Source organism: Pinus tabuliformis, chromosome X (assembly GCF_031772625.1).
Source record: "Pinus tabuliformis cultivar Carrire ecotype Pingquan chromosome X, CPIR1, whole genome shotgun sequence".
Lineage (NCBI taxonomy): Eukaryota > Viridiplantae > Streptophyta > Pinopsida > Pinales > Pinaceae > Pinus > Pinus tabuliformis.
Window position 1 is genome coordinate 783,874,093 of NC_142308.1, and position 22,900 is coordinate 783,896,992.

General features: G+C 37.0%; 1 protein-coding gene across 2 annotated transcripts in view; it reads right to left on the minus strand.

Moving 5' to 3' along the window:
• LOC149142188 (phospholipase D beta 2-like) overlaps nt 1-6,540 on the minus strand; it is a 39,482-nt gene extending 32,942 nt beyond the window's left edge. The window contains exon 1 of one of the 2 annotated variants that reach the window (XM_089448586.1): nt 6,161-6,540. In XM_089448586.1, the coding sequence (XP_089304712.1) occupies nt 6,161-6,202 (42 nt within the window). In that variant the 5' untranslated portion in view covers nt 6,203-6,540. The remainder of the gene's footprint in view (nt 1-6,160) is intronic. The other variant, XM_089448587.1, reaches the window with a different exon arrangement.
• Nucleotides 6,541-22,900: the final 16,360 nt, after the last annotated feature.

Below are 22,900 nucleotides of genomic sequence, written 5' to 3' on the forward strand. Positions count from 1 at the left end.
AGAGAATGAATAGGCCCTGAGAATTATCTAATAGGAAGAGTCATTATTCTATTGATATTCCTGTTATTATGGAATTAATCAGAGATAATAAGTGGTTTTTCTCCTGTCAAAGCGACCGAACTCAAGGGCTTGGAGAAGGGCTGGAGAGGACTTTAAACAGTGTCGTGCAGTGATAAAATTTGAATAGCAGGTCTTAATTTCAATTAGAAGAGCATATATTTAGGTTTCCCTTCCATAATGAAAAGCTTAAATAAAAAACATTTCAATTGACAATAATATATTATCTTTACATTTCATTTTCATAACAAGAACAGTTTAGTTTGAAACTTCTTCTATTATATGGGAGGTCAGCAAGAATGTAACCAGGTATTCTACATTACTAAATAAGTCCCAAAATTTGGTTGTAATGTTGGATAATTCACTTAAGATTCATGAGGGTGTTTTCCATGTCAACATCTCTTTCCATTTTATTAAAACCGTATTACCTAGAATCCCAAATATTATGGACCAGCACGTCTGATCCTCCCAATTTCAAAACCCTCAGCTACCAATGGGGGCATTGGTTTCTGGTGCAGAATACATCTGATATTTAGTCACATAAATTGCAAGTACCATCAATTGTCTCTAGGTTTGTTGTTGAAATTTATGTGCCAGCCTATACATACGATGAATATTGGTGGTCAAAATTCCCATATGATTACGTAAATGCCAACCACCTAACCAATGGCATTGACAATGGAGATTTTAGGGAAATATTTGTTGTCATAGATGGGTATGTTGAGGGTACTATGTGGCCTTTTCCTATTCTGTATGGAGGGAGCCTCCAATATATGTTATATCAACCAGTTATGGACATTGGGGCTTTCAATATTCCCACATATGACCTTGAGGTAACCTCATTCCTTGGATAGTTTATGGATGGAAATGATCACACTTTTTCCCTAACTATACTGGACGCTCTTCCCAGTTGGCTTGCATATGGAAATCTGCACTTCTAGTGGGATGAAAATAGTGTTCAGGCCCATCTGCACTTCTAGTGGGATGAAAATAGTGTTCAGGCGGTAAGAAAATTGGGAATTATTAATTATCTGGTTTTAGCCCTTCTCTAGATTCAAGGCTTCAGGCTTAAGGGTCCTGATAGGTGAGAGAACGATTTCATATTTTGAGTGGGTTAATACAACACAAGGAAACCTTACAACTCGTGCTCTTCACAACTTGAATTACTCTAACTTTATCACAATGTATGACACATCCCCATCAATGATGTAATGGCCGTTTCCATCAATCATCAATCATGAATGTATCAAGGACTTTATCATTCATGGATGTTGACAATGTCAATTTTGTCATTGTCCTTCCCTTAATTCGTTTATTAATATATCCACACACACTTTATATAAAGTGGAAAGGATACATTAATGCTAAAAAATAAAAGTTTCAATCTTAGTTTCTTGAAAATTATTTTTTATTACAGGAATTCTACTTCCATATTGGAGATGGTGTGGAGATTGTTGGAAACAAATACCACATTACTGCCATTTTAGAGACTTTGTGGCACTCCAGAGATGGTGTGGTAGTTGTTGGAAGAAACTGCCACATTATTGCCATTTTAGACACTGTGTGGTGGTTGAGGAAAAAATTGTTACATTTTTGTTATGTTATAGATGATATAATGATGAATATGACACATTTTATTTTCAATATTTAAAAAAAATAAAATATGTTGTTGCAAATTGTAAATAAATCATTTTCAACAAGGTAGTTGAATTCATTGATAAATTAGTGAGAATTTGTTTTTTCAATCCATACATAATTATTTATACTACATTAATATATGATCTTTGTAAGCAAGTAAACATGTAGAAGCTACCAGGATTCTTGAAGTATTGAGGAATTAAGGTCTTACTCCTTTAACTCATATTTGGAATATATTAATGACAAGTATTTCCAAGAAATTGAATACATACATGCCTCCTGAACTAATTGATGGGCATTTTAAGAAAGGAGATATATGACCATATTTCAAGCTATGGGTTGAAATGGAAGAAAAACTACATTTTCTTGATGTCTATGTCTACCCTGATTTCATCAATGAGCATTACAAGAAAAGAAACATGTAGAAGGCCCATGCACACTTCATTGAAATGAAAACAATAAGCACATTTTCCCCAACAATTTCACCTGCAATTCATTGATTGGTGGGCATTGTAAAGAAGGACTTGTCTTAGATATTTTCACTAAGAACATGCTCATTAATGGTATTTGTAAGCAAAAAAGGGTACATATGGAAAATAGGCTCTATTTCCTCATGCATATCAACGATTCCTGATGTTGCTACCTAAAAAACTTAAATTCATGAATAATGTAAGACAACCAACATGAGAAAGGCTGTCGAAATTATGAACACAATGTCCTCAAATGGGTGCACTATTTTACATATAATACGTGGATTAATGGTCTTCGCAGCACTAAGATGATTCATCAAGATTTTAAGTTGTTGGATGGCCTTACTGCAATAGGAAATATTCCTGACATAGTCACTTACAATACAATTCTGAAATTCTGAATGGTCTCTGCAAGGATTTGCTTGATCAGGTTGTTATGTTGTCAGGAAAATTCCTAAAAATTGGTTTCATTTCTAACAATGTTACTCATAATATGATTCTTGCTAGTTTCTGCAAGTTTGGTAATGCATTTAGTGGTATACATCTACATTCATTTCAGCATATGGTGGTATAAGTCTAGCGTAAGGAATGCTCAGCCATACATTCTTATATACCTACTATTATATGAGAGCATGTACTCTCATCTTGTCCAATCAATTTTAGGTTGTGTTCCCCTTTGCAAGCACCCTTTAACCTCGCTAAGGGTAAGTGATTTTGTTGATTTCTTGACTTTCCAAAAACCCCAATATTACGAAAGAAAAAGCCGAGGAGGTACTCCTGAACTCATCAAATTGGCTAACAACAAAATCTAGTTCAACTCCAGATGAGTCATAGCCCATAAATCGAAAAGCTTGACCCTGTGATCAAGCTATGATATGGCTACGTAAACTTTTCAAAACATGTTCTATTATGAATTTTGTTACATATATGATACTAAACAGTGTTCTTTTTTGTGGACCTCGGACTGCCAAGAAATGCCAATGAAAGAATTTATGTTGAACAGTGTCATGCAATTGATGATTCATTGTTAGCACAACCAAGGATGCATGGAGATGACCGATGCAATCCACAATGACATGCTAGAGGACTGTTAGTTTTTCTAACATATGTTCAAAGAATGCCAGGCATAACCTATATATATAAAATTTTAAAATAAATTAAAAGAAATATTACTCAAGAATAAAACTTATCATTTTATATAATTTTAGATAAAAAAATTTATAAAGCACTCTTTCAAAAATACTAGTCTTTATTATATTTCCACCAACACATTGAATTATATACTATAGACATGACTGAACTTTCCCTGCCTAAAATTCATTTTTTTTTTTCCTCATTTCTCGAAGAGCCTTTTAAAATTTCCTCATTTTAAAATCAGGTCTGCTCTTTCTTAGCATTCTTCAGCAAGCTATAGGTAGAGGAAATGGGTTTGTTAGGACAAGGGGCACCCACTATACTATGAATGGGAAACCTTTGTTTGTCAATGGGTTCACTCTTACTCGTTAATGATTGTGGCAACAGATCTAACACAGAGAAATAAGGTTAGCTCTATTTTTCAGCAAGCTGCAACTCATAGTCTTAATGTTGCCAGGACCTGGGCCTTCAATGGCGATAGCCAGTACAATGCATTGCATATTTTTCCCAGTGTATATGATGAATAATTATTTAAGGTTTGTTCATGGACCCTACATTACATCTAGTCTTCAAGACCTCAAACCATTTTTTCCCAAGATTTTGCTTTTGGCGTGTGGATCTGCTGGCATTGTTTGTTTTATGGACTTTTGAATGGAAGAAGAAGGTCTTGGATGCCATAATGATCATTCTTCCATACAAATACCAATCTATTGGGCTTTGAGGTCATTGATTACATAATGGATGAGATGGGTTTGCAGAAAAGGTATCAGGCGCATGGAAGAGAAACAAAACGACCCATCAATAAAAATGAGCTAGACTTTTTGGCATTGTTTATTTTATGGACACGTTCATTCTTTTGTTTTTAAAGCTTCAAAGGAATCAGGGATATCAATAATTTGGTAGGGGTTATGCATGGACCACAATGAATTTTTAATAGTATTATAGTATGTGAATGGACTACTATGTTAGGATAATTGAATCACATAGGTGCCTAGGCTTCCCTTTGGCCCAATGAGATGCCATGGGTGGCCCACGAGCCACAAGACGTAGGGTGACCGAGACAGGAGGAGAAATATGCAACTCTTTTGGTAGTAATCATCACTCAAGTGTGAAAATTAGTGTTTGTTATGACTGTAACTTAATGTCAATTACTCCTATCTATTATCTATAGTCCACCTAATGAAAGGAAACCCCAAAATGGACTAGACTATTTGAATTTTGCTCCTTGGATATATTAGGCTTCTTGCCTATAAATGGCAGATGTTTTGTGTCTTTTCATAAGGATCACTCATTTCTTGTGTTGGATTTTCCCCTTTTTCTCATAATTCGTGGTAGAGACATTGGAAGTTTCAAAACAAATTTCAAATTGTTTTGGAGCTGAGTGTTTTCAGTTTTTCCTATTTGAGATATCTGTTGTGGAAAATTGGGTATCCAGTACTAGTTGTCTCTTATTTGGTTTTTACAATTTGTGTTTCAATAAACTGAGTGCTACGACGTTGAATCGCCAACAATAGGTTTTCATTGTATGTTTGTAATTGTAGTCCCTATAGATTTAAATGGCCACACACGAGCCTAGCTCATTTCTATTGATGTGTTGTTATGTTTTCCTTCCGTGCTCCTGATACCTTTTTTGCAAACCCATCTCATCCGTTATGGCATCAAGGAACTCAAAGCCCAATAGATTGGTATTTGGATGGAAGAATGATCAGTATAGCCTCAAGGATAACTATTTTGGACTCATTAATACTCCCACCATACCCATTTGAGACTCATAATCGAAGGTGCACTCTTTTAAACAACCAAGGAACATTTGGGTTTGAGCAAACTGAGAAAACCATCATGTCTGCCCAAGTAATGGAGGCTGATGCAAAAGTTGGTTTCGAAGTATATCATGGCACCAAGACGTGCAAGCAAAAGGTGTTTCAACTACTCGAGGAATCAAACCTTCCAAGTTACGAGAGGATTACTCCCTATGGAGGGAATAGAGGAGTGCAGGTTTGTGAGGGAGAGAGGGTTGAAGGTTCGTGTGGGTAAAACGACAGAAGAAATATGAGTATCTTTACAAGACAACTAGAAGTTTGACATCATATGCTCCAGAGGTGAGCACATACATTCAGAAGGGAAATATGAAGAAGAAAAAAGGATTGAAGGCCAAGGAGACTCACATCTAGTTTACAGTCATTGAAATGAAAATTGATGACCCTACAAGCGGCATGATTTATGTTAAGACTTCCATAGGTCTGGGTATCAAACAATCAAGGTATTTGAAGAGGAGTATGATAAGTATATGGTTTAGATTTCATGTTTCCTGTCATAAAAGTTATGTTAATAAATCCAAATAGCATAATCAGATGCTCTTTTTATCCAACATAGAAATCATATTACATCAAGGCATTCATTACTAGACCATTGGCAATCGAGGTTGAGATTGAGGTCGAGGCTGCAACATACCTGGTTTTTGTTTTTCTGTGTTTGATTGAAGAATATGTTGAGTATGAATGTGCAATAGAGGAATGGCTCATTAGTTGCAAACATGGATCTTTCATGGACTGCAGTTCTTCTCCTTGGTACTGAGAGGGAAAAATATCAGTCACTGTTGAGCTTGCCATTATGATTGTTGTGTTGGAGTTGTGGTTAAATTGGGGATATGTAAAAGATTTATAAATGTTAGGGATAGCAAATCTGTTGCATCAGAGTGATCAGGGGTATTTCAATGTGGAGCATTTTCTAATGCGAGATAGAGAATAGGAACCCAACAATTCTCAGGGCCCTAGACCACACAGAATGCAATAATTGAACTTGCATGGTGGGCCAAAGACAAATAAAGGGAGTGCAAAAGAAATAGAGTTTGACAAAATTACCTCTGGTAGAAGCATCTTGATCGTTGTTTGTGCTGGACACATTCACTGGCTCATTGTCTTCATCGTCTTCATGGTAGTCTACCGTCAGCTAAGTTAAGGATTCGAGCTTTTCCTGGTCATCCTCTTTTTCGTCTGGGCTCAATTCTTCATTCTATGGCCATTCTTCCTCGGAGGAAGCCAGGTCATTTTATGAACTGCTACTACATTTTCCATTGCTCGGCTCAGCTCAATTGCATAGGATAGATCTCGGGATCTGTATGGAAAGTCAGAGCGCAAATTGGAAACCCTTGAACCAACGAGAGTTTTAAAATTTTAAGAACAAATAAAACGCTTTGGTCGCTTTTGTTGTCTTCGAGTCAGGCGGGGACGAGTGGATTTGACTAGGGTGAAATGTTGTCCCTGCCCTTTTTATTGATTTCTTTTAATTTTTCCGCCTTCTCACCGTGGATTGGGAATTTTTCCTTCTTATTGCAATTTTTTTTTTCACTTTCTCGTGGAATTTGAGAGAGTGGGAATGGTTCCTGCCAAGGTTTGCAAGTTTCTATTTTTTGTTTCTAGGACTTCCTCACACTTGGGTTGGGGTGAGTAGAGTGTTTTGAGTCCTTGTTCATCCACTTTCGTAGGGAAAGAGTCTAATGTACGTGCATAAATATCTATTTAACTTAAGAATAAAAAATAAAGAGTATATTAATGAATAAGTTGTGACATTTTGTAAATTTAAGTAATATTTTTTAAAATTAATAGGTTTGACTCTATTCATGCCTTTTTACCTTATTTTATGAAGAAACAGGGGTTGAGGATTGATTTTTATAAATTTATTGAATTATATTAACTTTTTTCTCTTTATTTTTTTACAATATAGATGGGATACTTATCTAGCATTAGAAGAGTGTGTTTTTTAATAAATTGGATTGGTAATAGAATCACTTAAAAAGGCACATAGATTATCTCAACATCTTCTCTTGCACTCTTTTCTCATTAAATAATGTAGATTTTATTTAAGTTGGAAGGACAAAAAAAATCATGGTTTTAATTACTATATTTTCTTTCTCCACTTCTTAATCCAATGTAATCACAATTAAATTTGGTAGAACAATCAAGCCTTGAACAAAAGTAATGATATTATTTGAAGCTAAACCTAATAACATGTTTGAGTGAAATGGATCATTTCAATTATCCATGGAGCTACAACGAAATTATGCCAATTTATCTAATATTGGATCTTGAATGACTAAGAAAACTCAAGATTATGGATATGTCATATTTATGTTGTTTTTATTTTTGTGATATGACTTTATGATGGGATGAATGGAATGCAAACATGCAAGATAAACTCAAAAAAAAAATGGTGAGCCTACTTAAGAAATTGGTTTCACTAGTTAAAGTGGCAGTTAAACATTAGTAAGAAGTCAAAACTTTTAAGGGGTAGAAAAAGTAATGTGGCATCTCCATCCCATGCATTTTCAGCCATAGATGGATAGCCACTTATAGGCCATTCGGCCCTTGAGGGACCATTTCACCATTATAACACAAATATGGTTTTCTTAAGGAGGTATGTAATTCATTTAAATTCACACATAAGGTGTAATAGCAAAAATGCAATGGGATTAAACAAGCATTCATTAACATTTCATAGCTACCAAGAATCTATGTTTAAATTACATATGACCACACATAACATGCATAATCCATGTTAATTTATTACAGTAAATAATATTCAATCAAATTTCATAGACACTTGTTTTTTAACTAAGAATGGTCCAAGGAAATTAGTTTCATATGAACAATTTTCCTCCTAGTCATAGGCATCCACTTAAGATGCCATCCCCAAGTTGGGTTATGAGGTCACTAGGGAAAATCAATGTAAGATATAGGCTCCCACTCACTCAACCCAACCCATTTCTCTCATGGAATTGTTACTTCACTCATTACAAAGTATTACACATATAATCTAACCCACAAATATCAATGGCACTCTTTTTCACTTCCCTACATGACATAAGGAATATCTTCCCCTACTATGGTCGACAATGCCTTAGGGATTTTCTTCCCTTTAATTCTCTTTAGTGTAGGTAGAAAGAGTCCAATATGTTGAATGTTTTCTAGGAATAACTTGGAATATTAAAATGTGCCTCTCAAATAACTAATGATCAATTTAACTAATGGGTGAAAGATTCCTTAGTTACCCACCCTCTATGCTCATATACAACCTCTCTATCTCTTCAGCAAGGACAATTGATTCCCCTTTCATGGTGTTTATTTTGATCATCTTCATTTTTATGGTAAATTAGTAGAAGAGAATTGGCCAGCATTACAACCATAAGCCTTTTTTTATGCCTCAAATGCACCTTGAAGTTACTTATGAAAATGTTTTTTCAACCTATTGTGTGACTTTGTGATCCACCCATATTTTAAATAGGGGTCACAAATTAGGTTGATAATAAAGTTGAAAAGTATTTTTCCCAAAAAACCAATATAATATATGTCAAAAATCTAGGTCAAAAATATTTATAAAAAGCATAATTTTAGATTCAAAAACATAGATTAAAAATGGATATTACAAATGTGATTAAAAAAAGATTTGATAGCTACCATTTATTACACAAATATTGTAAATGAGGTAGAAAATTATTTTGAAAGTTTAATAGGAGGTATAGGTTGAAACTTTTATTTCAAAAAGATGTTCTTGACCATGAGCTCAAAGATGATCCTAGTCATAGTTAAAGATCAAATCCTAATCCTAAACTCGCTTCCTACTCTTAATCTTTGCTTGCTGAGCCTAACAACTAGTTGAGTCTAAATCACATTCTAAGTAGCTACATTCAACTTTGGATTCATAAGCTCCATAATGATTTATATATATGTTATGTTGTTATGCTTTACATTTAGATTAATGCTTGAATCTCTCTCTATTATTAATATCAATTACAGCAATCTAATTTAATTTCATGGCATAATCAAACAACAAATTATGGTTGTTGTTGGATTGCATAGTTTTAAACAAATGTATATGGAATGTCACTTAAAAGCACTCCATCACAGCATGATAACTTCACTATGGAGAGCTCCCCACCTATCTAATGCCTTGGTAACACTCCTCAAGTGAGGCCTTGCATGCTTCAAGAATTGGTAATATTAATGCTAGACTAGTACAATGTTTTTTGGACACTTAAGTGGACCCTAGTTTACCAATTAAAGCCAATCAATGGTTATTTTGTTGGGACCACGACATGATTTTGAGGCCTTAGAAAAATGAAGGAATGACTAGCTAAACCACAAGTGGAAGATTGTTTTGATGATAGAACGAAATATTTTCTAACAAGGAAGCTCCACTATTTTGTTGGAGAATGGAAAAATTCAAGGAGACATTCATGTATGAAGACATCTTTGAAATTTTATGTATAGATTTTTCTAGTGAGTTTGTGTGAATGGTTGCATATGCTTGATGAAGGCCCACGTCACCATTGAGAAGATAAGAAGACAAGTAAGTTGAATCTTAAATCCAATAACTTTGGAGCATTGTGATCACTTGGTTAATCAAGCAATAGACTTTTGGGGAGAGTAGACAATGGATGAATGCATTGTATCTAGTTTGTAGTAGAATTGTACTAGTTGTACTCAAAATCTAAGGACCAATTTTAGAACGGATTTTGAGAGAGATTGGTGAACACAAACCCTACATGGATAAAAATGTTGTTGGTGAAGGAAAGGTTGTTTCCTACTAACCCACTGAGCATGTTGTTGTAAAACCTTACATTAAGGAATGGGTTACAACGAGGTTGGCAAAGATGAGAGCTCAAAGGACAAAATGGCCATGGAGGACACAAAAGCTAAAGAGAAATTTGAACAAGCTTTGAGGAAGTAGAGATAACTAACTAGTAGTGGTTGAACTAGATGTGAGAAAATGAAGAAAGCCACGAGGACTTACAAAATGAGATTAGTGAGAAATAGAGTAGTGAAGTCAGGATGAGAGATTTGGAGAATTTGAATAGGAAAGGTGAGTTAGCCAGTGAATGGTTGTGAAACAAAGGTTTGGTGATAAATATAGCTCAATAAGGAGTAGTAGTCAAGGCACCTCAATGAGGTCTGATGAACACACTAGAGTGGGGTTATGAGAGATATGCGATTAGAAAGTGATAGGTTGGATACAATGTAGAATGATATTGTGGATGAGAAAGAATCAAATGAACTAATGGGAAACCATATTCTAAGGCCAACATATGTGCCCCTTCTATCTAGGGAGGATGAGAACCTAGTAGTGGGCATGGCACTAGACATTAGCAATGTTGGCCTTGTACCAACCCCACCCCTTATGCTTCTTAAATACAATTAGGTAACACTACACTAGCTTGTTAATAATGGTTCAAGTCCACCTAGTAGTTAGCTTACTTATGGAGGAAAAATAGGAATTAGAGGAAGTAGTCTTAACAATAGTGCAAGTTGAATATTAGGAGTAGCACAATTGGGAGTTATAGTTATTTAGAGCAAAAAATAAGAGTTTCATGAGTTTTAGTACCTATGATGTTTTGAATTATAACCTAGGAGAATGTAAGAGAAATAATATTAGAGTGACACACTATTTAAAAAAAATTAGTCATGTAAATTCTTTGGAAAAAAAAACATAATGATCTGCATAACTTGATATATAACAAACCCTAAAAATGTCATTCTTAAAATCTCTTGTGTAGTTACCCAATATCATTTAAGTAGAATATCCCAATTATTTATGTTAGTAATGGTGCGATCATATTTTTCATTCTCTTAAAGGAACTCTTTATAGACATGAACCCAATCAAGCATAAATCATCCTAAATATATCTTTGAAGTAATATAAATCGTCCAATGACTATCCTCAAAATAATTCTCACCCATAGACTTGGTGACGGTGTAAGCATCGTATTAAAGTGGTATGACCTTCTTATGGGAGTTTTTTAATTTCTCTTAATGCGAGTCGAACCATAACTTATCACCAACATGAAACTTATGCAAAACCCAAAGGATTGTGTATCTACCTGTACTTGGAATTGGCAACTTTCTACAAAATATCATGAACTCATTGTTGAATTTGTTGGATACGTTCCTAAAAATTGGTTGCTTTGCTTACCTCATTCTAAGCATGGGAGGTATCTTCATGTGTTATTCCATGAATATATCTACTTTAATTTATTCCAATTGTTGGGACCCTAAGCACACCTGAAAAGGCTTGTGGCTAATAGAAATATGAAGAGCTATGTCGAATTTCTATTGAAAATATGGAAGGCTTTCAACATGTGTATGTGGATGCTCACTTTATATTCTAAAGACATCTACGATAATCATATTGACTTCTTTTTATTTATCGATCTAGGGATGGAAGGCAATGGATTTGGCCAAGCTTGATGTCCATCATGGACCAAGGGCTAAACTAGAAAATACTGAGGAACCAACTATCCCTATCAGGAAATATGGTCTTTGGAAACCTAAAATGAACCAAAATATGCTCAAAGAAGATCTTATGAGTGGATTTTTTTGTGACACTCTTCTTATAGGGTGTCAAAATTCTCATCCTAAGGAAGCGATCAACAACAACAAAAACGCATTCATTACCATGCTCGACTGACAAAAAAAATCATGACATAAAATCCGTGGGCACTAAATCCCAACGATTACCTAGAGTAGGAAAAAGCCTACAACTAGTGTAGATGGCCATTTCCTCTAGTAGAATATAATTCTTGCACTATTTATAGGCTTCAACAATAGAATGAAACTCATTGTTATAAATTGGGCATCTATGAAACCCATTATAGAGTGTTTGGCTATGATAAACCATTGGATGTTCGTTTTCGCGTGGGCACTACATCAATGACATGAACGATTGGCTCATAGGGTCCTTGTTTTGTAACCATTCATTGATGAAAGCTACTTCCCTGATGAGATAGAAGTGAAAATTTGTTGGGTGTGGAGCTTGATTATCTTCTGTATTCAAAGGTTTCAGCCGGATGTATACCCCAGGAAGACTTTACACCCCTCGATGCGAGGGGGTAAATCCCCCTCGGCTGGGGGGTCTGGGGGCCAGCGGTCCCCTGGCGAGGGTTCGGGGCAGCGCCCCCGAAGCTAAAAATAGATTTAAAATTGCCTTGTAAAAGTCTAGTAATTTCTAGTCAATCTGGGTCGTTCATTAGGCGGATGATCTGATGGTAGAAGTTATGTTTAATTTAGGGTTTTTTGTCCTAGAAGGCAACCCCTCACTATATATGAGGGAATTGTATTGCGTCTATGCATATCTGTATTCTGAGTGAGGAAGAGAGAGGAGATTGAGAGCGAAGAGGGTGTTACAGCGGATCTGATGTAGGTTGTATCTCTTCAGTTTGCTAGATAATATAATAAAAGAAGGACTGGTTGTTTCTCTGTGGACGTAGCCCAAACTGGGTGAACCACGTATATCTGTGTCTCTCTTGTTTTATGCGTTTTCTGTGTTTATATTTTTGCAATATTTTATGTGTTCCATTGCTCCGTAATATATAATTTTCTAACAACTGGTATCAAAGCCAAAGGTCTATTTGGCTGATAAACTCGCAGGAGAGAAGGGTTCCTGGTTCGAGTGGGAGCAATGGCAGAAGATGGTAGGTTTAGGGTTGAAAAATTCAACAGCCAAAACTTCTCACTATGGAAAATGCAGATGGAAGATTATTTGTATCAGAAAGATTTGTACCTACCATTGGGTGGAAAAACAAATATGCCGACGAGTATAACAGATGAAGAATGGAATCTTCTCAATAGAAAGGCACTCGGAATAGTACGGTTGTGCCTCGCAGCATCAGTCGCCTTCAACATTTCGAAGGAAACAACGACAGAGGGTTTGATTAAGGCGTTGGCAAAACTATATGAAAAACCCTCAGCCTCAAACAAGGTATTTTTTATGAAACGATCATTTAATATGAAGATGTTGGAAGGTGGATCTGTTGTAGACCATTTAAATGATTTTAATACTGTTACAAGTCAGTTAAGTTATGTAGGGGTAAATTTTGATGATGAAGTTAGAGCTCTGTTATTCTTGTGCTCATTGCCAGAAAGTTGGAATGGTTTAGTAATGGCCATTAGTAACTCTGTTTCTGGATCTAGTACTTTAAAGTTTGATGATGTTGTCGGTGCTATCCTTAGTGAGGAAATGCGATGGAAAAGCTCTGGTGAGACATTGGGTAATGCTTTAAGTGCAAAGTCTAGGGGAAGAAAAATGGAAAGAGGAAAGATCTTAGGATATCGTAGTAAATCAAGGAACGACAGATCCAAGTCCAGATGGGGGATAGTGTACTGGAAATGCTGGAAGAAAGGACACCTGAATAAATACTACAAGTCTTGGAAGGGAAAAGAAGGAGACGCGCAGCAAGAAACTAATCATGAAGCGAATGTAATAGGTGATGTGTTGCAAGATGCTTTGATTCTTTCATTAGAAAATATTATTGATGCCTGGGTGGGAGATTCAGGGGTCTCATTCCATGCCACACCTGATAAGAAACATTTTCATGATTATGGTGATGATAAACCCTGTAAAATCGTTGGAATGGGTACAGTTTTCATAAAACAACAGAATGGAAATCAATGGCTATTGAAGGAGGTAAGGCATGTTCTAGATCTAAAGAAAAAACTGATTTCAACAGGGCAGTTGGGAGGTGAAGGTTGCGTAAGTACTTTCAAAGATAAAACTTGGAAGGTTACTAAAGGATCCCTCGTAATAGCGAAAGGAGAAAATATTGGTACATTGTATTTATGCAATGGTATTTCTAATTTTGTTAATGCTTTAACCTCTACAGGAGAAGATACAGCATTGTGGCATCATTAGCTCGGGCACATGGGTGAGAAGGGGATGCAGATTCTTCACTCAAGAAATTTGTTTCCAGGTTTGAAGCATGTTGATTTAGAATTCTGTGAGAATTGTGTTTATGGAAAACAGAAGAGAGTCAGAGTCCTTAGAGTTGGAAAGAAAAGAAGAATGAAAAAATAGATCTTGTGCATACAGATGTATGGGGACATGCTCAGGTATCATCTCTTGGTGGCTCTCGTTGTTATGTTACTTTTGTTGATGATGAAACCTGAAAAACCTAGATTTATTATATTCGAAATAAATCTGATGTATTTGATACTTTCAAGAAATGGAAAGATTTGGTTGAAAATGAGATAGGAAAAAGGTTGAAGTGTTTCAGATCAGACAATGGAGGTGAATATCGCAACAAAGAGTTTGATAAGTACTGTTCAGAGAATGGAATTCGTAGAGAGAAGACAGTTCTAGGAACACCACAAGAAAATGGCATGTCAGAAAGGATGAACAGGACAATCATGGAGCATGCAAGGTGCATGAGATTGCATGCAGGATTGCCTTTACAATTTTGGGCAGATGCTATAGATACTGTTGTTTATCTAATAAACAGAGGACCTTCAAGTTCCCTGGATGGTGGTATTCTAGAGGAGGCATGGACAGGTAAAAAGGTAAACTACTCATTTTTAAAGACTTTTGGTTGTGAAGCCTTTGTACACATTAACAAATAAAATAGAACAAAGCTTGAGGAAAAATCAAAGAAATGTACCTTTATTGGATATGGTGTTAATCATTTTGGTTATCACTTATATGATTATGAAAACCACAAAATCATTAGGAGCAGAGGTGTAATATTCAATGAAAAGGTCTTGTATAAGAATCAGTCGCAGGAAAAGAAATAGGAAAAAGGAAACAGAGAATACATAGTGCTTGACGATATCACAGGAAAAGTGATGGTGCCTGAAAATCATAATGATCAACAGCTAGAACAACAACCACAACAGCAACAAGCACTTCAAACACCTGAAAGTAGTGTTAGAAAATCTACCAGGATAAGTAGACCCCTTGAACGATACTCTCCTTCATTATATTATGTATTGTTGACTGATTATGGTGAATCAGAATGTTATGAAGAAGCAGTGCAGGTAGAAACTAGGAAGAAGTGGGAGCAAGCCATAAAAGAAGAAATGGACTCCTTAGCACATAACCAGACTTGGGACCTAGTCAAGTTGCCTGCAGGTAAAACAACATTACAGAATAAATGGGTTTACAAGCTGAAGGAAGAAGATGGAAGAAACAGAGGTACAAAGCTAGACTTGTGGTGAAGGGGTTTGCACAGAAGAAAGGATTGACTTTGATGAAATATTTTCTCCTGTTGTTAAAATGACTTCAATCAGAACTATTTTAAGTCTAGTAGCAGCTGAAGATTTGCATCTTGAGTAGTTAGATGTAAAGACAACCTTTCTCCATGGGGATTTGGAGGAAGAGATATATATGCAGCAGCCACAAGGATATGAGGTAAAAGGGAAGGAGAAACTAGTGTGTAGGTTGAAGAAGAGATTGTATGGCTTAAAACAGGCTCCAAGGAAGTGGTATCTAAAATTTGACAGGTTTATGTCTGAACAAGGTTATACTAGATGTCACTCTGATCATTGTGTTTATCTCAAAAGGCAAAATGATGGAAGCTATATTATATTGTTATTGTATGTAGATGACATGCTTGTTGCAGGTTCTAACATGTAGGAGATAAATGTGCTCAAAAGAAAATTTGCAAACTCATTTGCAATGAAGGATTTGGGTACTGCAAAACAAATCCTTGGTATGAGAATAACTAGAGACAGGAAGAATCGCAAATTAACATTGTCTTAAAGTGAGTACATAGAAAGGTGTTGAAAAGGTTTAATAAGTAGGATGCAAAACCAGTTAGTATACCTTTGGCTAGCCATTTCAAATTAAGTAAGGAGGCGTGTCCCAAGGCTCAGGAAGAAATGGCTCATATGTCTAAAGTTCCATATGCATCAGCAGTTGGAAGCTTAATGCAATGGTCTGCACAAGGCCTGATATTGCACATGCAGTGGGAGTTGTAAGTAGGTACATGAACAATCCAAGAAAAGAACATTGGATGGAGGTGAAGTGGATTCTCAGGTATCTAAGAGGTACCATAAATCAAGCATTATGCTTTGGTGGTTCAAACATTTCTCTACAGGGATAGGTTGATGCAGATATGGCAGTTGACAGAGATAATAGGAGGAGCACTACAGGATATGTATTTACTATAAGTGGAACAACTATCAGTTGGGTTTCAAAAATCCAAAGTGTTGTTGCACTTTCAACAATAGAAGCAGAGTATGTCGCTGCTACAGAGGCTAGTAAAGAAATGATTTGGTTACAAAGGTTTCTGGATGAACTGGGTAAGAAGCAGGAGTTGGGTAGGTTATACAGTGACAGCCAGAGTGCCATACATCTTGCAATGAACTCTTCATTTCATTCCAAGACTAAACATATATAGCTCAAGTACCATTTCATATGGTCAACATTGGAAGATGGACAGTTGAAGCTGGAAAAGATACACATTAGCCAAAATCTTGCAGATATGCTAACAAAAGTTGTAACCAGGGATAAAATGGGAATCTACTCAGTTTCAATTGGTCGTCAAGTATGATGAAGAAGATGAGAAATAGCCAGGTCCAAAGTGGAGTCATTGTCTAGCAAATGAAGCAGCGGTGGAGTTGATATAATTAGTCTCCAAGTGGGAGATTGTTGGGTGTGGAGCCTGATTGTCTTCTATATTCAAAGGTTTCAGCCGGATGTATACCCCAAGAAGACTGTACACCCCTCCACGTGGAGGGGTGCGGGGGGGGGGGTAAATCCCCCCTGACTAGGGGGTCTGGGGGCCAGCGGTCCCTTGGCGGGGGTTCGGGAGCAACACCCTTGAAGCTAAAAATAGATGTAAAATTTCCTTGTAAAAGTCTAGTAATTTCTAGTCAATCTGGGTCATTCATTAGGCGGATGATTTGACGGTAGAAGTTATCTTTAATTTAGGGTTTTTTGCCCTAGAAGGCAACCCCTCACTATATATGAGGGAATTGTATTATGTCTATGCATATCTGTATTCTGAGTGAGGAAGAGAGAGGAGATTGAGAGCGAAGAGGGTGTTACAGCAGATCTACTGTAGGTTGTATCTCTTCAGTTTGCTGGATAATATAATAAAATAAGGACTGGCTATTTCTCCGTGGATGTAGCCGAAACTGGGTGAACCACGTATATCTGTGTCTCTTTTGTTTTATATGTTTTCTGTGTTTATATTTCTGCAATATTTTATGTGTTCCATTTCTCCATATTATATAATTTTCTAACAAAATTGATAGTTGTAAAGGTTGGATAATGACATGAACCTTGACATGGTAACTTGTAACTTGTTAAGTGGGATAAGTTGAAATTGGACATGAGTAGCCTAAGATGAGTTATATTCAGTTCTTAGGTGAACAAGACATAGTCTAGTTGTAGTAATTGTAACTTGGTCAAGTTGTTTTAGTTGAGGAAGGACTTGAATGGGTTCCCAAGTCCCAAAAAAAGTAAGGGTAGTTGTGAGGGCATGATAGCTAAGGAGTGCGAGGGCATGCTAATGAATGAAAAGGAATCCCAAGGAATGAAAAGGCATGCTAAAACATGTCAGACAATGTGAATGCATACTAAGGAGTGTTAGGGAGTTCTAGGGCATCACAAGGGAGAACTAGGTCAAAATTCATGGAAATGAATGAATACGAGTGTGTGCCAAGGAGTGTCGGTGAATTCTAGGTGTGCCAAGGATGAAGTGTACTAGGAGATGTTCATAATAGGAATTGTAGGAGGTAATCCTATGGTTGTGATAAGGGGATACAAAAAGCAGTTTCAAACAAAGGGAGACTTTGGGTTGGGCACAACACTATTTTTCCAATGCCTTGGTTGGGTTCCCAAGCCACAAAAAAAGTAAGGTTGTCTATGAGGGCATGGCAAAAAATTGTTAAGGTGTGTCAGGGAATGCTAGGAAGTACTAACACATTCTAGATAGTTCCAAGGCATGTTAGGCATGCCAAGATGTGCCAAGTGCTAAGGCTTGCCAGGATGTGTCAAGTGCCAGGGTGTGGCGTGAACACATGCTAGGGAGTGTTAGGACCAGGTGTCAAGGAAACACAAGGGAGCACTAGTTTCAAATTGATGGAAATGAAGTGTCAATTAGTTCCAGGTGTGCTAAGGAGGGAGTGACAAGATATGTTAGACAGTTCCAAGGCATGCTATAGTGTTAGGGAAGCATACCAATATGTGCTAAGTTCCAAGGTGTGCCAATGTGTGCTGAGTGTTAGGGAGTGTTAGGGAAACACCAGAGAGAACACGGTAAAAATGCATGGAAATGAATGAATAAGAGTGTGACAAGGAGTGTCAGTGAGTTCCATGTGTGCTAAGGAGGGATTTCCATGGTATGCTAGGTAGAACTAAGTTATGCTAGCGTGCCAGAGTGGTATGTGGCTAGGATGTGCCAGGTGCCAGGGTGTACCAACACGTGCTATGGAGTGTTCAGGAAACACAAGGGAGAACTAAGTCAAAATAATGCATGCAAATGAACGATTAAGAGTTTGTGACAGGAAGTGTCAGTGAATTCTAGGTGTGCTAAGGAGGGAGTGATAAGGTATGTTAGGCATTGTTAAGGCATGTTCGAGGCTAGGGAAACACACCAAGGTGTGTCAGGTGTTAGGGTTTGCTAGTAAATGCCAAGGAGTGTTATGGAGTGCCAGCGAAATGAAAGTGAGCACTAGTTTCAAATGCATGGAAATGAATGAATAAGAGTGTGTGACAGGGAGTGTCAACAAGTTTTAGTTGTGCTAAGGAGGAGTAACAAGGTATGATAGGTAGTGTCAAGGACCTTAGAGTGCCAGGGCATGTCAGGGAGTGGTAGGGTGTGTTAGGGAGTGCCAAAGAATTCCAAGGAATGCAGTGTATGCTAGCATGCACCACATAGTGGCAAGGTATTGTTAGACATGCAAGGTGTTATGGCATTTCAAGCTGTAAACTATGCTTCTTAGTTGTTTTTATGGCCACGGTTGGATGTGAGCCTTGACTTGGTAACTTGTTAAGTGGGATGAGTTAAGATTGGACATGAGTATCCTAAGATGATTTATAGGTCACTCTTAGGTAAACAAGGCATAGTCTAGTTGTAGTACCTGTAACTTAGCCAAGTTGTTGTAGTCGAAGCAAGACATGGTTGGGTTCCCAAGTCTAAAATAAAATAAGGGTAGTAGTGAGGGCATGATAGATAAGGAGTGCTTGGGTGTGCGAAGGAATGAAAAGGTGTTCTAACACATACCAGACAATTTCAATGCACGTTGAGGAGTTTTGGGGAGTGCTAGGGCATAATAAGGGAGAATTAGGTCAAAGTGCATGGAAACAAATGAATAAGAGTTTCTATCAGGGACTGTTAGTGAATTCCAGGAGTCCCAAGGACGAAGTGTGTTAAGAGAATTTTAGAATAGGAATTGCAGGAGGCAAGCCTATGATTGTGATAAGGGGATGGACAAAGCATTTTCAGACAAAGGGATACTTTGGGCTAGGCACAACACTATTTTTTCAATGACTTGGTTGGGTTCCCAAGTCACAAAAAAAGTAAGGCTATTTATGAGGGCATGACAACTAGGGAGTGCCAAGGTGTGCAGGGAATTCCATGAAGTGCTAACACATGCTAGATATTTTCAAGGCATGTTAGTCATGCCAAGACATGCAAAGTGATAAGATGTGTTAAGTGCTAGGGTATGGCGCCAACACATGTCAGGGAGTGCCAGGGAAATATAGGGGAGAACTAGTTTCAATTTCATGGAAATGAATGAATAAGAGTGTGTGATAGGGAGTGTTAGCAAGTTCTAGGTGTGCTAAGGAGGGAGTGACAAGGTATGCTAGGCAGTGCCAAGGCATGATAGAGTGTTAGGAAAGCATGCCAATATGTTCCAAGTGGCATGGTGTGCCAATGTGTGCCAAGGAGTGCTAGGGAAACACAATGGAGCACTACATCATAATGCATGGAAATGAATGAATAAGAGTGTATGACAAGGAGTGTCAGTAAGTTCCAAGTGTGCTAAGGAGGAGTGAAAAGGCATGCTTGGCAGTGCTAAGGAATGTTAGAGTGTTAGGGCAGCATGCGGTCAAGATGTGCCAATGCATGCAAGGATGTGTTAGTTGGGAGTGTGTTGCGAGTGTCAATGAGTGCTAGTTTTCATGCCAAAGAGGGAGTGACAAGGTATGCTAAGCATGGCTAAAGGCATGCCAGGGAATATCAGGGCATGTCAAGAAGTGCTAGAGTGTGCTAGGTAGTTCCGGGGTGTGCTAACATGTGCCAAATAGTGTCAAGGCATGCCAGGTGCTAAGACATGCTAGGATGTGTAGGGTGCTAGAGTATGCCAATATGCATTAAGGAGTTTCAAGGCAACAAAAGGAATAACCAAGATAAAATGTAAGGAAATGAACACATAAGAGGGTTAATAATTTGAGACTTTATCTTTTTCAAAAGGGGCAAGCTATGCACACTAATAATATGTTCCAAGACATGCCAAGTGCTAATGTTTGTCAATGAAATATTATTCCAAGGTGTTCCAAGGCATGTTAGGGACTACAGGGCATGCCAACACATGATAGGGGAGTGTTATGCTATGCTAGGTCATGCCAACATGTGCTTGGGTGTCCTACTCATGGCAAGATGTTCTAGGTACAAATATGTTTTAGGTACAAAGATGTTCCAAGACATGCGAGGTGCCAAGGAATGTTAGTGTATTGTTCCAAATAATGTTAAGGTGTGCCATGAGTGTTGAAGAGTGCTTATAGGTCTCTCTCATTAATAGAATTGACAAAGCTTGATTATGTATTAAATAATATAGTTCCTACACACATTAGTGGAACTTTATTTAAAGGAAAATTGCTAGATAATAAAACTAATAGAGATGAATCATGTGTTGACTCATAGGAAAACTATATTCTTATGACTTGAGGGAAATGATACACACTAATTACTTCTTAACAAATTGACTGACTATAATCACTATGACCTTGGACACATAATGAAAAGGAATCCACAACAATTATCTTAAATCATTATCTTTTGACCAAAAATATAGTAACAGGCACATAGCTTCATCAAAAAGTCATTGGAATGATCAATGATGATGAACATTTTTTTACTGTCACCAAAAGTAACCAAAAAGATCATTGGTGAGGGTCAGTAAAGGATCGTCACTAGAAGTGTCACCAAAGAGAGAATTAGTGACGGGCCTTTAATGACCCTCACCAAAAGTGTCATTGGAAATGGCTTTGGTGACAAACCTTAAAGGACCATCACTATATACATTTATAGCAACATCTTATTAAAGACCGTCACCATATGTGACATTGGTGTCGAAACTTAAAGGTTCGTCATAGGCATGAAGCGTCATCAAAAACTCATTGGAATGATCAATGATGAAAAACATTTTTTGACCGTCACCAAAAGTAACCAAAAAGAGCATTGGTGAGGGTCAATAAAATATCGTCACTAAAAGTGTCACTAAAGAGAGAATTAGTGATGGGCCTTTAAGGACCCTCACCAAAAGTTTCACCAAAGAGAGAATTAGTGGCGGGCCTTTAACGACCCTCACCAAAAGTGACATTGAAAATGGCTTTGGTGACAAATCTTAAAGGACCATCACTATATACACTTACAACAACACTTTTTTAAAGACCGTCACCATATGTGACATTGGTGATCGACCTTAAAGGTTCGTCACAGGCATGACTCTCACCAATGACCTTTTTTCTTGTAGTGAGAGTACTTAAGCTTAAAACCTCTTTTAAGAGCAAACTCTGTCATAGTGTTTCCTGAAAAATAATATGCATTATCAAACATCAAGGCAGATGGCAGGCCAAATCTGGTAATGATAAATTGATCTATGAATTCAATAATGTTTTTAGAATTGGCTAACTTGAGTGGAATTGCTTCCATCCATTTGGTGAAATAATCAGTGGCTATAAGGATATATCTATGATGCTTAGAAGAATGAGGAACGATCTCACCTATTATGTCCAATCCCCATTGCTTGAATGGTTGGTCAATGTTGACTGGCTATAATGATAATGCGTGTTTCCTCTATCTTCCAGTAGCTATCTGACAAATTTTACATCTTCTTACATAACTATGTGCATCTTTGAATAATGTTGCCCAGTAATAGCTGACATGCAGGATTTTATGTGCGGTAGTATCTCCTCCAAAGTGACCACTAGCTGGTCCATCATGAATTTCCTACAACACCTTCTCTGCCTCAAATTTTTCAAGACATCTAAGTAAAACATAATCATAATTTATTCTAAACAACACATCATTGACAATTTGATATTGTCTAGCTTTTAATCTCAAGGACCTTTTCTTTGTGTAATTTAATTGTGTTGGGGCATATCCATTTCTCAAGTAAAATACAATATCAACATATCTTGATTCAGTGTCGTTAAGGCTTATCTCATAGACTTGTACATCATCACCTGAATGTTGTAATCATGACAGATTTGATGCTCCTGCCAACATCCTACAAAAACCTTAACCTTTTACAATTTTTGCTAGTCTGATTTTGATGTCATATTCTTGCAGAGATGTAACCCAATTTTCTCTTTTCTCACCTACATCCCTTTGTATTAACAAATTTCTCACTATTGAGAATGGTACTATTACTTTGGTGTGGGTTTTGAGGAGAAAAGGTATGAAGTGTTTTATTGATTTGAAAACAACAAAAGCTTGTTTTTCAATGTCTCAGTAATTCAATTCAGCTCCCTACAAATTGGAGCTAAAGAAAGAGATTGGGGTTTCATCTTTTTCTTCATTTACTTGTGTCAATATGGTTGCATATGATTTCTTGGAAGTGAAAATATACAAAATGAAATGATTTGAAAAATTCGGCTTTGCT